This window comes from Channa argus, chromosome 17, assembly GCF_033026475.1.
Source record: "Channa argus isolate prfri chromosome 17, Channa argus male v1.0, whole genome shotgun sequence".
In the NCBI taxonomy this organism is placed as follows: Eukaryota; Metazoa; Chordata; class Actinopteri; order Anabantiformes; family Channidae; genus Channa; species Channa argus.
In genome coordinates, this window is record NC_090213.1 from 13361156 (window position 1) to 13377891 (window position 16736).

The 16736-nt window shown below is 39.3% G+C and overlaps 1 protein-coding gene across 2 annotated transcripts in view; it reads right to left on the minus strand.

The window, feature by feature from the left end:
- Positions 1 to 16736, minus strand: part of nkain2 (sodium/potassium transporting ATPase interacting 2) — a 71337-nt gene that overhangs the window by 25669 nt on the left and 28932 nt on the right. For both annotated transcript variants that reach the window (XR_010911254.1, XM_067482443.1), the window contains exons 2-3: positions 8664 to 8801; positions 7661 to 7741 (exon numbers count right to left, since the gene is read on the minus strand). Coding sequence is in view for 1 of the 2 variants with exons in the window: in XM_067482443.1 (XP_067338544.1) it covers positions 7661 to 7741; positions 8664 to 8801 (219 nt within the window). In the remaining variant the exon portion in view is untranslated. The remainder of the gene's footprint in view (positions 1 to 7660; positions 7742 to 8663; positions 8802 to 16736) is intronic.

Consider the following 16736-nt stretch of genomic DNA (forward strand, 5'->3'; position numbering starts at 1 on the left):
AGACAGCGGTCCAGTTTGTTTTGTGTTTAAACTCCTAATGACCAGAAATATTTCTGATTGTCTGTATAGACTGCATTAGATATATTTTCCCTAAAATTAGGAATTAAAAAAGACCAATTGCTTACAGTTTTGCAATATATCACAACATATCAAATCATAAAACCTGTATCGTGATACACGTGGTATTGGCAGACTCTCTCCAATATGCCGCCCGAGTGACAGCCACACACAGGCACCCAGGCCCAGACACATGGAAATACATTTTTAGAAAGATACAGTATTCAGCTGTTTAACTGTCGGTATGGCCATCACCAAAAATGTAATAGTGCCCCAAATTAGGTTTATTGCATCATGGTTTGTGAGAGGCCAGAGGATGCAGCTGGACAAAACATTTAACAAACAGCTACTATAAAAAAAAGGGAGTGCCAATGCACAAAATGAAAAAATCAGTGAAACATTCCTCTGTATGGATATCACATGCTAACAACTCTGTGTAATTATGTGTACAGTACAAAAGTTCTGAAGAAGCTCATTATACCAAGACGTTTGCATTAAATGGGTTTTAAAGTATAGACAGTTTCGCAGTTTCCTCTACCATGTTCAAGTTAAACAAAGATTACTGCTAACACAAAGAAGCTAAACCCATTACAATCATGCCTTCAAATTAACATCAGCCACCATCCAGACCTTGGAACGAGTTAGACTGCAGCAGTCAAGTCAATCAAATCCATTATCTACCCCAGCACACAGCCAATCTGTGTTCAATCAGCCTGCTCTGCTTGAACGCATACAAACGGACCCTTGTTGTTGCACATGAAACTATACAATAACAATAAATAATAAAACCAAATCACCAGTAATAATAGTTCAGGATTTATGTCAATTTTATCATTCAGCTGATAAAAATTGGCGGTTAGGAATGTCCCACTAGAGATGTACCGCAGAAAAAAATAAAAATAAAAAAGGCAATTTCATGCCATGGTTTCAACAAATGCATCCACTGATCAAACCCAGTCAGGGTTGATACATTAAGTCAGTGAATTGGGTTAGATGTTTTAACTAGAACGTCTATGATTAAATGTGTGGGATCCTCTCATTCATCGTCTCAATCGGTGGTGGTGAACGAACACAGAGGGAAGGGAAATTAAGTGAGTATTAGTATTCAAACTGGCACCGGCAATCCGTTTTTGAACTTTCTTCAGGGATGAATTGGGCAGTTTGCAGTTTGATTTACTGTCATATATCCTCTATAATTTATCTAGCAGTAAAAGGCTCACCCCACACTCATAACAGCAACCACTGGTGTTGATACAAAATTGATATAAAAGGGGCATATATGGCATTCACCTATCTTTCTAAGAGGTTTTGTTGTCCTGACTTTCTCTGTTTCTACTTGTGAGCTTCCCCTTGTCGTCTCTGTCTATCTTTTCTCTTTCCTCTCTTGAAAGAGACATTGTTTCACATGTGACATTATCCCACAGCAAATCATCTCCTGTTCTCCGCCCGTAATGCCCGACTTCTCTACCCCCAATCTTTCAGTCTTCTTTAGTTTTTCTCCCTTTCTATACTCTTCATATTTCATTTTGCCTTACAGTCTACCACTTTCCGTGCAGTGACTCTATTCACTCTGTGTCACCACTCCATTGCAGACAGAAATTAGATCCCCGAGCAGATATAGGATTCAAAATGGCACTGTTTTGAGACTGTTTAGATTTGGTGTGTTCAAGTGTGTGTCCCTCGTGATTTCTTGTGACTGATATAATGAATGACAGTTTCCCCAACTACTGGCAGAGCAAACAGACAGCAACACATGCACGCACACACACATATACACACAGACTTTCAGATTTTCACACATACATTTGCAAAAAATAAAAATAAAAAACAAAAAACATGCGGAATAACCTCCCACACAGTAAATGACTGACAGCTAAGTGTGGCGTATGTGTCTGTATCTGTGTGTCATCTGACGCCCAGAGGCTGGCTGCATCTTTCATATGACACAGTGGACTACTGACAGTTAGCTGTCTAAGAGTGTGCGTGTGTGTGTGTGTGTGTGTGTGTGTGTGTGTGTGAGTGAGTGAGTGAGTGAGTGAGTGAGTGAGTGAGTGAGAGAGAGAGAGAGAGAAAGAGAGAGAGAGAATATGCAAGTGTGTGTTTGTGTGTGTGTTAGCAACACAATGACAGTTCTCTCTCCACAGACTCCTCTCCAAAATCTGTCAAGGATGCCACATCAGAAATGTTTTTAAAGATTAATTTTATGGCATTGCTGCTATATTAGATAGTGCTGCCGCAAGTGACAGGAAGGATGGGAGTGTGACAGACTGATATATGGTATAAATCTCAGGCCTAAACTCAAATTACTGTCAAGAAAGAATATACACCTTACAGTATCTTCCCTCTAGGACTCTACAGGAGCCTTATACAAGGCAGAGATACACACTTTATAGCAAGTAACATCAATCACAAACAGCTGTTTGTGGAAAATAGTATCAAATTTAGTCACTTAATTCATTTGATGGATAAAGCATCACAGGTGCACATACAGCTACAGGTTTTTCTTTCTAATCATCAGAAGATGTTGATAGAAAATATTGATGTACCTGTCTGTCAAATTTGGAATACTTTCGCTGAAATATTCAATTTTTGCTAAATGCTCAAATGAGATTATGATATTGCAACTTTAAAATATCGTTGTATTTGCTAACCATCATGTCCACAATATACGGACAGATTACAAGAAAAGAGGCCCCTGACCACAGACAGGTAAAAGACCCCCTACTCCCCCTTTACAGGACCTTCAGACTGAAGGAGACACAAATAGACTAGGAGGATGTCATATTCAGTTATTTTGTGTCTTTGTTGCCATTCTCCAACTGTTTGTGGTCATTTTTCCTCTATTTGTTCTCATTTTGTGTCATATTTTGTTGTCTGCAAGAGCCACTTGACCTTTCAGGTTCCTGGGTCTATGTCTGGTGGGCCCATTTGGTAATCCATCCATGAGCCCGTGTCAGTGGCTTAAGATAGGATTTCTTATAAAACATGACTTGTAATTTATCATTATTTGTGGCATTTTATACACACATTTCCTACGCTGCAGTTGAAGACCATTATGAAGTGCCAAGCTACAACAGCCCTTTAACAGGGATGACAAGTCTCATGCTGTGTCCAAAATTGATTATGTACACTTAATTTTATTTGAATGTCTGATATCTTTGTAAATATGTTACACTATACAGTACCCACCAATATTTCAAGTGAAACAGAAAAAGTCCATCTCATGTTCATTATTCTATATTTAACACACAATATGCTGTTGCATTATGAATGTGATGTCCGTGATGATGCAAAATTATGATTTATTAGTAACACTGAGCTGAGGTTGTATGCCCAACAGATGTTTCCAGTGTCATGATCAAACTGTCAAACTCATGTAATGCTCAAATGATTTATAAAAAATGTGGGTTACTGTACATATGGGACAATGTCAATGAATCATCACTGACATGAACAAGCTTCTCACGATGTCCTGTTATTTCAGTGTCACGATTGAACATGATCTCAGTCATGATGCTCTGTGTATTTCTCCAACGTCTGTCCATCTGTCCACCTGCCAGTCCTTTTAGGACATCAAACTGAGATGACTTGTGCTGATTCATTTCTCGTCATTGCTTTTCACTCACTGTCTCTGTTTACTTTCCCTATCAAAAAGAAATATCATAGGCGTATGGCAAATATCATAACTTTGCAGTCCTCTAAGTATTCCCTTTCCTCCCAGACTGTGTGATAAGTGTTGTAATAAACTTATACTTCCAGCACTAAAATCAGGTCTGTTCATGGTGTTAGTACTGGGGAAATTAAAGCCTACAGTTCAAATCCAAGATTCCCGGATAAAATGACAAATCAAAGTGAGGCTGATTTACTGCCCCATTCATACACTGAAAGATGTCAGATCTCTGTAATGAAAAATAGAGTCTGTTGCAGTCACTTTTGTCCCGTGACCCCAAAGTAATGGCCCGAGTGTATAAATGTAATGTAATAAATTGGGACTTACTACTGACCGACACATAAACCTCTGCATTATGTGCTTCTATTGGCCATAAATAAAACTTTCTTCATGACAGGGACACATTTTCTCATGTCTTGACATTGGAAATATATGGAGTGGATGAAAGGAGGGAAGAAGGTAAATAAGCGCAAGAAGGAAGAAGAGTATAAGAAAGAGTTTCTCATCTCATTATTCAAAAATGATTGTATCTTCTGTAGTCATATCAACAGCCTATATAAAAGCTTTTGAAAGTTTGGATGTATGTAAATAGAGTGTACACTACCAATATACACATCTAGTCTAGCATCTAGTGACTTTCTTAGCAGGCTTTAGCTACTTTCTGTTGAACATAATCAGCAGCACTGATGACAAGGCAAGCAGGGAATGACTAAATGAGCATGAATGAACTGTGACAAGATTTACATGGTACTTTGCAAAACAACATGAAAAAGACTTGATTATAGAGTTAGCACAGGGAGAGGAGCAATGAATTACACGGAGATGAAGAGAGTCAGATACATTGAGGGAGGGAGGGAAGGAGCATTAGAAAGCTATAGAGTGGGGCACAGAGATTTTCTATCAGGTTTCTTGAAGCACAGCACACACTGCCATTACCCTAATCAAACACCAACGGGTTATCCATTGTATAAGATGCATTAAAGCAGGTAAGACTAGAAGGAAATACATGTCACTATGGTTCATTTGATACTTTGCAATCTACATAAATCGTGAATTTTTATTGAATCTGATCTATTCTGTTTTTGCTGAACTGTCACAATTTCAGCCTTGAACCTATTTGGTTTTGTGTGATGTCTATGAGTCAGACTTAGACTAGTCGACATAAAGTAAAGACATTTGTAAAAATATGCATTATAGTTTTATACTTGTTTTTATCATTATTATAAGGTATATTTTTAATTATAGCTTTTACTGCAAAAGCAAAATGTAGTTATGGTAACCAAAATAAAGGAATAAAGGACACTATGCCAACAGCTGCATAGCAGCATTTTTTTAGTTTGACACTGCTGCAGAGCATAATTGGGTTTTTTCATATTTGGGGGAGTTTCTTTATTCAGGCCTGGGTGACACAGACATAGCCATACTTGTTTTACATTTGGTCCAGTGTAATAATAGCCCTCAGGTCAGTAAACAAGCCCTGGAAGGTGGGTGATGGATTTGAATATCATACAACAGCTGGTGAATCTGTGCAGGAGGAAGGGGGCGGGGGGGGGGGGGGGGGGGGGCTGTTTGTGGCTCCCCTCTGTCTCTGTAACTGGGTCAAGGTTGATGTGCCCTTGAGTGAGGTGCACACAACCTGTTTTGGTCATAAAAACAAGCTGTTCGGCGTCTAGGGGGAGTATGGCGCGCTCTGATTGGTCAGCAGGTAATTGGTAAAGGTGTCGCTAATTAAGTAGCAGCTTCACCCTCGTTAGGAGCCAGATGTGTTGAGTTTGGTCAAGAGAGGCTTTTTCTAATAAGCTGAAGTGAAAAATCAGATTATCATATAAATTTAAAATGAAATATAATTGATAAATGTGGAGATAGACTTTAGTTTATTGTGCCCCTATTATGCTGGTTTGCCAAATGGCCCTGACTTGTACTCCAGGTTTCCAAAAGGGCAGAACAGGCTTAAACTTTCCATGTGATGGAGAAGGAAAAAACCCAAGCAGTAGTTCGCTTTACTTTCAACTATAGTGGTTAAAACTAAGCCTCAGGGACAGTGAGAGGTGTAAATATCATTAAAATCAGAGATCAGTGAAGCTGCAGGTTTCTAGACAGAAAATGGTGGGATTTTATACAACAGTTGACTCAATGTAAAACTTCTGGCTCTAGTTTGGATGGCAACAAAACTTAACGAGGCTCACAGTGCAAGCGTGTGTGTGTGTGTGTGTGTGTGTGTGTGTGTGTGTGTGTGTGTGTGTGTGTGTGTGTGTGTGTGTGTGTGTGTCAAGCTCAGACAGACAGGAGATGAGTGTATCAAACATTGACTACCAGAGGAAACAGGAAAACTGGCTGAAAAATATATTGTACACCAATTACACTGTCCAAACTAAGAGTAATTAAGATAGAGAAGATTGGAATAGCAATAACATAAGGCTTACAATAGATATGCGGTGCTGAAATGTAATTTGATTTTATGTGATTTATTAAATGAATAGCAGACATGTTACATAACTACCAAACAGAACAGGCAATTTACAGTGAATTGTGAGGGAAAAACGACATTTTTTTCAACGTCATACCACAGAGCTTAATCAACCATAATCAGCACTCCCATCAACTGATTTCTTCTGTTTATGGAAGTGCTGATTGGGTCTAATTAATTGTCCAAGATGATAATCTGCGTTCTGTCGACAAATTTCACTGCAGAAAGGAGAAACTTTTGCAAACACAGCCTTGAAAAGACTTGAACAACCTCAACTTATATCTTATGTCTATGTGTGCATCTAAAAGCACGGCAAAGAACTGACAAGCTTTGCGTTCAGTCTTTGACAATTGACACTAAGCCATTAAGTGAATTGGGCGAATCAGAAAGCTATCTATAGCAAGAAAGTCTATATGCAAACAAGAAGCACCAAAGAATGATTTAAATCCCATTGCACAAATCACCTCAGGCTGTGCTTTCCCGTTCTAGCTAGATGGTGAAAAGGTGTAAATGAATCCATCTTTCCAGGCTGCATACCTAATCTTTACTCGTTTCAAGTGGTAACTGCATCAGTAAGCGGCCTCTGGAAGTAGCCACTGACAAGGTCTTGCCCCTGTGATTATGGCAGCTGGAGTTACACTAAAATTACACTGAAATTATGTGACCCTTCCTGTCGGAAGAGACAGGAAGGAAGAGATTTCAGCACTTGAGGTCAATTTAGGGACATTATTTCACCACTGCCTTTTATCATAAAGGAAGATGTGTTTGCTCCCACTTGTTATCGCAGAGTGATGCTACAGAGTGCCACTTCTTAGCTGAGTGCAGTCACAGGATCACAGACAATGTCAAAAAGAAAGCACACTGGGTGAGCAGAGACAATGAGATCCTATGAAGACAAAACTTTGGTCTTGCTTATTGTTACTTCATGGGAGCCATTCGTGGGTTTGTGTTAATTTATGAATAGTTCTTTAAAAAGTTTGTTGACAGTTACTGACCCTCCTCTGGGCATAGAAAGGCACAAAAGGTACATTGTGTAATCTCAAAACAGATGACAGAAATTCTTGGAAAAATGTAAGTGTATAAAGAAAAGGTTGGTGTTACTTTTGTTTCCTTATTATGAATCGGGACTTGAGTACTTGAGTATGAGTTTTTTTGAAAAGTATGGGGTTTAGGAATGAAGGAGTAAGCTTTATCAGGCTTTGGCTACAGAGTCAAAACTTGGTAGAATAATATTATTAATCGTTTGGGTATTTTCATTCAGTGACAATAGAGAATATTACTAATTCTTGCTTCTGCTGATATGAGACAGTTTAAGCCTTAGAGATCCATCCTAACTTAAGAACTCATGCATGGAGCGATGCTATAACACTGTAGTTTTAGTGAAGTGACAGCGCTTGTTACTCTAGGCATGTACTGTACAATAGAAGACAACGAAGCAGAAATAATCCCAGGAAATGTTTTCTTACTCTGGACAGATCTCCAACCTCGAGGTAAAAACAGATGATGAAAACATTCCAGGTCATCCACACTATGAGCCAGGCTGCATACTGCAGAGAGACAGAGAGAAAGAGGAAAGTGAGAGGCAGACAAGACCTGACAGGCCTTTGTTGGAAAATTAAAAAAAACATGTTTATGTGTTGCATTTGGAGCAAGAGAAACTGAAATAAAAGACAAAGGGGGGTTTCACTTTTGATGCTGTTAAGATGCAAAGAAACAAAAACAAAAGTAAAGAGTGCAACCGATCACCTGAATCGGACCAGACAAGGAGAGAAAATGGGTAGCAGGATTACACGTGGATGTGTGTGAAAAAATGCGATGCAGGCAGGAGAATATTGATGAATGATAGATAATTTATATGCTATAATGCATATGTGCTTGGATGATGCTGTCATTTTCTTTTATTATTGAAATCTTCTCATTTATATTCAGTGTGTGAGCACGTGCCTGCATTTTATGTGCGTGTGTTGCCTCCCATTATCTTGGGAAGGTGTACGGTGCGTGGGAGAGCTGCATGGAGGCCTGCAGCCTTTGAGGGAACCTCTGAAAGTTTTTCTGAAATATTAATTATTTTATCAACAGCTGCCAAAGACAGAGAGAGACAGAGAGAGGAGAATAATCCCACTTGGCATGTAATTCCTACTCCCACTCTCCATATCACTACACTAACCTTTTATTTACTACATACATAATACATTCAAATTGTCTTAGTTCAATCTGAATCCAACAGCGTGCATTTTTCAATAAATAATATGGACTGGGTCATGAAAAGCTTTGCATTAGATATGAATGAAATGTTTTCAATCTATGAGATAGAGTCAGTTGTTAGGCTTTCACATATGTAACAATGGTCAGTACACACAGTGCAGCTAAAGACGCAATATGATTTTTGTAGATGGCAATGCATTGAAGTCTTACGAAAAAAGACGCTGTTGCTAAAAATGTATCAGTTTATATGTGTGCATTACCCACCCCAGTCACATATCTTGGCCTGAACTGAATCGTGCCAAACAGGCCCAGGATGACGACGATGATGTGGAGGAAGTTGGTCAGGATGGGAGCCCACTGGTAGCCCAGGAAATCTATGACCTGCCGCTCCAAGACACTGACCTGAGAGGAGAGAGAGAGAGAGGAGGAGGAGGAGGAGGAGAAGGAGGAGGAGGGAGGAGGAGGAGGAGGAGGAGGAGGAGGAGGAGGAGGAGATTAATGTCAAGAACCAACAAATCCACACCAGCATGTTATATTTCCTACAAGACAAAAACCAACACTCAACACATGCTGAGATGAAGGACCTGAATAAAATTGCACAAAAATCTATGGTGTAGAGCTGAAACATGTAGCAGATTGTTGATCTGCAGAAAAAAAGCAGGAATCCCAAACATTTGTCAGGTTCATATGCTTTGATGTGATCTTTCTCATAGTTAAAGCTAACTGAATATTTTTATTGAAGTTTACAATTGCCGGTTGGACAAAACAAGCAATTTAAAAACATCCCTTGGGTTCTGGGAGACATATTTGATTTTCACTTTACTAGCTTAGTTTACTTGAATTTTCAGTCTTTGATTAGCTGATACAGTACCTTAGGGAATCCGCTGTTTATGGTTACTGTAACTGTACAACTGGCTCAGAAGTAATATACAGGCCTTTGTGATATATTAAGTCTATTTTATTATATATTATAGTATTTTGACAGATTATTCTGCATAATGATACTTCGATGAAGAAACTAATGAAATTATTTAACATTTTTTAAACCAACTAATCAGTTATGGAAACTGTGTGTGGCTAATTATCTTACAGTATATTTAGTCTATTTAGGATTTCCATAACTTTATGTTAATCAGAATTCAACTGATGGAATTACTGAAGAGTAAAAGACTTACTGTGGGGTTAAAGTGGATGCTTTTACAATTAGTGCTCTAATCATACCAAACTAAAGTGCAATCAGTTATCTATGCATTAGTTTTAAGCTCCCAGGGTGCGTTTGTGTGTGTGCGTGAGTTTATTATCATTCTGTCACTGAAGCCTCATGCTGGGATAGTTAATGAAGTCAGCACAGCGTATGATATGGCACTGCTAAATATATTAACACACACACAGAGGGGGAGAGAGAGAGAGGGAAGGAGAAAGAGACGGGGACAAAGAAAGCAATAAACAAAGAAAAGGTAGATTGAGAAAGGAAGAGAGGAAGAGCGAGCGAGAGAAACTCAAAGGAAAACCATTATTAGATCCATTTAGCCCCAAAAGAGACTGATATTTACTCTACTACACTATCAGCTCAAAGTGTTTAAACACCAACAGCTTACACATCAAATTAAGAGCTTTATTTTCCGTCATTCTCACTTTCTTCACACACACATTTCTCGATGGCTGACTTTAGAGCACCCTAATGTGAGACCATATGGCAACACTAAAGCCTTTTGCAGCCAAATAGCACACACACATACACACAATATAACACAGATTTGAACTGCAACCTTTTATAAAGTACACCATTCAGACATTAGTTTTAAATATGAGAATATTTAATGGATGTGAGATATGCTGAGGAGAGTGTATAGATTGTATGAATGTGTGGTGTGCTGACATGTGCATCCACCAGTGTGTGTGTGTGCGTGTGTTTTTTTTTTCCATGTCAGGGCAGGTCTGCTATGCATGCACTTGACAGCACCTGCTGTTACTGGACACACAAGGCTCAGCTGGCACCACAATGTGTGAGGGTCTGTGTGTGTATGTGTGTGTGTGTGTTTGTTTGTGTGTGTGAGAGAGAGAGAGGGAGAGTAAGAGAAAGAGAGAGAGAGAGAGAGAGAGAGATGCTTTTTGTGTGAGTGCTTTTGTGTGTGGGACAGGCTCCATCTCTCTGTGTGTCTCTTTGTGCATGGGCTTCATTTTATTATGTAAAAGTGTGTCCTCGATTGACAATTATATAGTGCTGCACTTGTTCCTTTCTCACAAACACACACACACACACACTAACACAGAAGCTATTATAAGTAGTCAGAGGCCTCGCAGCCCATTACTGAGGCCCCCAGGGGCCCCTCTTTCATCACCAATAATATAAACAGTCTTAACTCCAGCTGGGACATACACACACACGCCCCTAAAAAAAAACACAATGCATCACACAAACACAAGTGAAGGAAATGAAATTTGATAGGGGGATAAAGAATCTGTTTGTACACTATAGGCAACAACCACATTGATTTCTCTTGGTTATTACAGCACACATCCTGAACGGTCAGTCAGCTAAAACTAATCTTTGTTATTGCTGGAGTTTATTATTTTAACCTGGGTTAATATAGAAGCAAATAAAGAGCAATATTCTAAACCAGACCATCTGTTCCTTTGCGTCACACTCAGCCTTTGATGTTAAATTCTCATTACATGGCTCAGCTGCAGAACAACTAACTTCAGCTGCCTCAGTTCATCATTCTTTGTAATTAAGTGACTTAGTTGTCCTGACAGACAAAAGAAAGCATGCACAGAGCCTCTACTGCTATAATCCCAGCCTCCTTTGCATGTGTCAAATGACAAAAGCTTTGTATAAGGTGTGAAATCCCCCAACCTTTCAACAGCTATGACTCTTGGGGGGGGGGGGATGCTAGCAGCATCTATGTTAGCAGATATAGCAGTTTTGTGATATGCACAGCTGATGAAAGCTTCTGCGCTGTACAGGTGGAGCTTCAAGCTGGCTAGTCAAGTCCTTCGGGATATTCTGCGACAGGCTTTGATGCTGCCGAAAGAGATGTTCTGCTGCTTAAAGAGCAGGGGCATGCTCACATGCAGGTTGTTTGTCTTGGTATATTCTTTTCTGTACCGTACATCCACTTTTGGACGCAGCAAACTAATCTGAGTTAAGTGCATATTAAAGCTCATAATGCTGTGGAGATGTCAGTAATAACTTCACTGAGCAAAATAAACACTAACCAGTTTAGTTTGCATGTGTTTAATCTTTCTATAAATGCATGCAATGCACACAATGTGTCTCTCCCTGCGTGTATATGCTTCACCAAACACAGAAAATAAGGCTTGCAGCCTTCTGTCAGTCTGTCTAATCCCTCGGAGACCAAAAATGTTTATTCCCCTACTGTTTTGTTATAGATGCTTGTGCTCTTGTTAGCACAGGTTTTTCAAAAGCAGAAGTTAGTGTCTGACTGGAAAAGCTACAGTGCATTCATCACTGTCCCGTTGTCCATTCTTATACGTTCCCCAATCCGTACGATGTGGCCATAATTGCCTAGTTTTGTAGTGGCAGTGAAAAACTAGTGCTTATTATGAATTGCTATGGATTTCGGCTAACACTGAACAATTGTTGCTTTGAATTAAGAAATTAAGAAATGCAATTTTCTAAGTTTGCTGCAAGATTATCTACATATTAGTGTTATCAAGTTGTAGGGGGTGCAGGTTTAACTGCCAACGGTTTTTCGCCTAAGCTGCTAATTTGATCCAATTGTTGGTTGATTACAGTTGGTTATAATAACTAGTGTGAACCATCGACTGAATAATTGACTTGTGTTTCTGTTTTACTAGTTGAGCGCTAGCTAAAGGTTTCGAACCTATTGTACCGCTGACCACACCTAGTTTCATTCATCATTGAATGTTGTGTACAAATGCAACCGCATCCAACAGTGATCTCATGTGTACTGACATACCATGAAGTACAGTTGCTCATCAGTTGATCATGATTACAGAAAACTATATTTTCAGCAAGCGTTAAATTATTAAATTATTCTTAATAATGCAAAGACAGTTAAAACAGGTCCTTTATGGAGGTACTATGAGTAAGGACCTGTTGGCAAAAATGAGGACATTTTGCTGGTCTGAACATGTTTTAAGGCCTCTTGGACAGTTAAGTCTTGGTTATAGGGTTAAAGTTAGAATTTGGCTTGGGGTAAGGGTTAAGGTTTGGTATTTTTTTGTGATAGTTTTGTGACAGCATATTGTGTCATACATGCCCACAAACTACACCACAGACTGAAATGATAAAGAAATACACTTGTACTCAAACACTTAGGGAATTGATTGGCAGCAGAAAGATGAGGATGATGAAAGAGACCGTGGAGAGAGGCAGAGAAGAAAACGGGGAGAGAGAGAGAGTCTTCAGTAAGCTTGAGAAAGATTTTGCTCTATTTGATAATGAATGATAGAAAGATATCAAAGAATTATTATTGCTCCAGACAGGGAGACAGCTGCACTTTGTCACCATTCTGAGACACTGCAGAGCGATAAAAACGTCTTTTATCTTGAACAGGAGAAGAGAGGAGAGAGAATAAGATGGTGAGAGTCACAGAGAGGGACAGAGCAAGAGATCTGATGAGGGAGCCTGAAGAGATTGAAAGGAGATTAAGATCTGACTGTTAGTGAGGAAAGAGAAGAAGATGAGTGAAACACAGTGGGTGAGAGAAATGAAAATGTCTCATCATCTGTCACTTCATTCCTTCCTCCTTACTGTCTTTCTCGTCCAATCTTTCTGCTAATCTTCTCATTTCCTCACTGCCTCTTTCTCCTTTCCTTTTCTAATCGTCACACCCTGCTCTCCTACCCCTTTTCTCCCTCTCCTACATATTTAATACACATTCATCTGTTACCAGACCTGTTGTGTCATAGAACAGCAAATTACCTCATCTGCCTACTCTCACTTTTCGTCCATCAATTTTGTCCATTAAACCCCCCCCCCCCCATCTCTCCGTTTCCTCTTCTCCTTCTCTGTCTCTCATATGCACTTTCTCTTCATGCAGCATTTCATTCTGTAGCTTGCCTTCCTTTTCCTTCCCGCCTGTTATCTCTCTCATATGCCTCCTCCCTTCCTCAATCTCTCTTCCTTGCCTCGGTCCTTTGGCTGAGAGTTTCCGCTTGGTTCTGTGACCTTTAAAAAACTGCTGATCAAATTCTGCTGCTCATCCCATTATACCGGACCGGGAGGGAGGGGAAAAGGGGGAGGGATGAAGGCAGGGAGATGAGGTCAGACTAGGTAGGGTGAGATAGTTATTGAGATGATGGTGGAGAAAGGAGTGTTAGAAAAAAGGAGGTATAGAAAGTAACAGGCTGGGGAAGTGAAAAAATGTCCAGCAAACACTTTATGAGTAACACTGAGTGCATCACAGCTGAGTAGCAACATCCAAGCAAATCAGACACATAGAGGTAAATACTGTATGTGCCTTTTTTTCCCCTCCTCCTCAGCTTTCATTCTGAACCCATAATGTTTTTCTGTCTTTGTAATCATCGTAAACTTTATTCTCCTAATAAAACTCCGAAGCAATCGTGGTTTACTGTTAACTTAATTAAGCCCGCCTGCCTGCGCAGTGTCCCACTGTGTACAGCAAAAGCAATCTCCTATCGATTCGGTTCACACAACGATCAATTCATCTCCATTGGAGGCTATTAGGGACCATTTGTGGCTACTTAGAGCTCGGAGAGAGAGGAAAGACAGCAGGGAAGATGGGGCGAGCAAAGCGAGATGGGAAAAGATAAAAGGATGTAGAGCAAAGGAGTGGGAGCAAAAGGTGGAGAAAGTAAGAAACAGAAAAGGAAAATAAGGAAGTGTGGATATGGAAATGGAAAGAGACAATAATGATCATAGGTGAAAATCTCTCCACTAAATATCCAATTTCCCCCATTCAGGCCCACTCATTGTCATCACAACTATTCAATCATATCTGTAATAGCTGTAATGTCCTTACTCATTCAGCTATAGATAGACTGCACACAACTCCAATTGAGACTCACACTTAAATTCACATTAAAGGGTGGTCATCAGTTTAGTAAGGCTGTGGTCATAAAGCTTATAAGGGTGATTTCATGGGAACAGCTACTGGTACAATGGGTGTGACTTATAAAGATGATGTGGTACCTCTGAATGAGTTAGTTAAACTTTCCAGAGAGTTGCATTAAGCTCCTTCAGAGCCCCGTGGTGCATGTTTGAAATTTCCAGATTTTAAGGGCTTTCTATGGTGGTGGAAGAGAATATCAAGATACTTGGGGAGACCAGTCTTATAATTTTGTTCTAGCATTTCATCATGTGGCTCTGAAGCTTAACATGCTGAGATGAGTTTGAAAAGGCGCACCGTTGTGCCGATGATACGGGCATTTGAAAACCGACTCTGGGAAAGTGTCAGTCTTGTTGGGCTGGAAATAGGATTTGTGTCAGAATCTATAAATTAGACCATTTCCCTATCTACACCGTACCATAAATCTAATGGTCAACACTTACCCCAAAGAAAATTCTGAGCTTGAGGTGACAAGACAATCAGCTTTTATCAGAGGACTGTAGAGATCTACTGGCATTGTAAAGCTGCAGTAGATCTCTAATTATAAACGGTGCTCTAAAAATAACCAGAACATCTTGAACTGATTTCTGAATTTGATGGTGAGCCAATAAAAAGCGATCAAACGCCACGTTATGCTTGAAAAGGAGAAAGGGGAGCAGTTTTTCAAAGCTGTGTGACCATCCGATGAGCAATTCAGGTGTGTACTGGCCCTTTAGGAGGATCTGGTAAAAAGCTTTGTAGCAACATCTCTGGCCACTTGTAAATGAGATGAACCAGGAATGTAAGGCTGCAAATAACAATTATTTTAAAAAAATGTTTGAGTAATGTATTGTAATCTAATTTTAATGAATTATTCAGCTTGGTATAAAAAGAACATACATTTCAATGTTTTTGTATAAAATTGCAAACTAATTTCTTTATCTAGTTCTTTTACGTTAAATATTCAAAGTGTATTATTGAACAAAAAGATGAAATATGGATATAAATAACTTGTGTGGATTCTTGTATTCTATATCATTCTTGTCTTTTTACAGTTTTGCACTGATACAAATCTTGAATAAGAATAAGCTTTATTTTATATGTTAATCAGTGACTAGGTTTTAGGAGGGGGTAAGCACTCCACCTTAATAAAACAATAGATTTCTGCGATTTATTTTTATGCCTGACCCCTAGCCCTGCCTATTAGATCCATCTGGGAGGATTGTTTGTCTGAGCACTTCACAGCTCACAGAAACGAGGATGAACTCGTATGTAGCACCAATAGCCACATTAACATTACCAATTATACATTTAGTTCAGCAAGTAACTTTAATGTGTTTGTTTCTCACTTTTCCCCTGACTTACTGCTGCTCCTGAATCTTTTATCTGTAATGGAACTCCATCTTAAGATCCCTCTACATTAGCGGTGTGCTCTCATGCAAGATCCGACTTTAAATTAGGCACTTAACAAACTTCTTTTTAGTTTGCATATAAAGGGCTCCCAAATGTTTCTCCTCTATTGCCATTTTTTTTCATGTTTACATTTATCTTAGTAACACTCTCACCCAGCATCACCCCACAGATGTGCAGCTAGAGCCCACTAATCAGTGATTTGTTGCCAGGTGTTTGAGAGACTAAGTTCACAGACTTTCTTATTTTAGAGTTATACTAGATTTTGATCAATTTAATCAGTTACTTGTTTTAGCACAACAGTAGTATCTTGCCAAGAGAAGAAATAGGGGCTTCACAGTTATTTAAATTGCAAATTTGTTTTTTTTTTTTTTAAAGCAAGAGAGACATTATTTTGGACTGTGCATTGCTATGTGATATCGGATATGCAAACTGCAAGGGCCACTTTAATTTATGAAATCTCAATGAAACCAAAATACTAAAAAACTTAAATGATTAGCACAAGAGGTCAAAAGTTACACAGTATTTTTAGTAAGAAGCACAAATCCCTTCAAATTTGCGGACAGTGGAAAACCAAAAGCACCTAAGCACATTGGATAAGGTTCAAGACCAGTAACTTCAGGCAGCCAATGTAATTGTACTTGTTCTGACCTGCCCTAACAAACTGAAGTAGTATTGTACATGCTCCAGGGATCAGTTCTGAATGTAGTCAAACCACACCAGTGAAACACAGGGTTAAAAATTATTTCATACTAGATGGTCCCTTATGGCAAACTAGTGTGAACCATCGACTGAATAATTGACTTGTGTTTCTGTTTTACTAGTTGAGCGCTAGCTAAAGGTTTCGAACCTATTGTACCGCTGACCACACCTAGTTTCATTCATCATT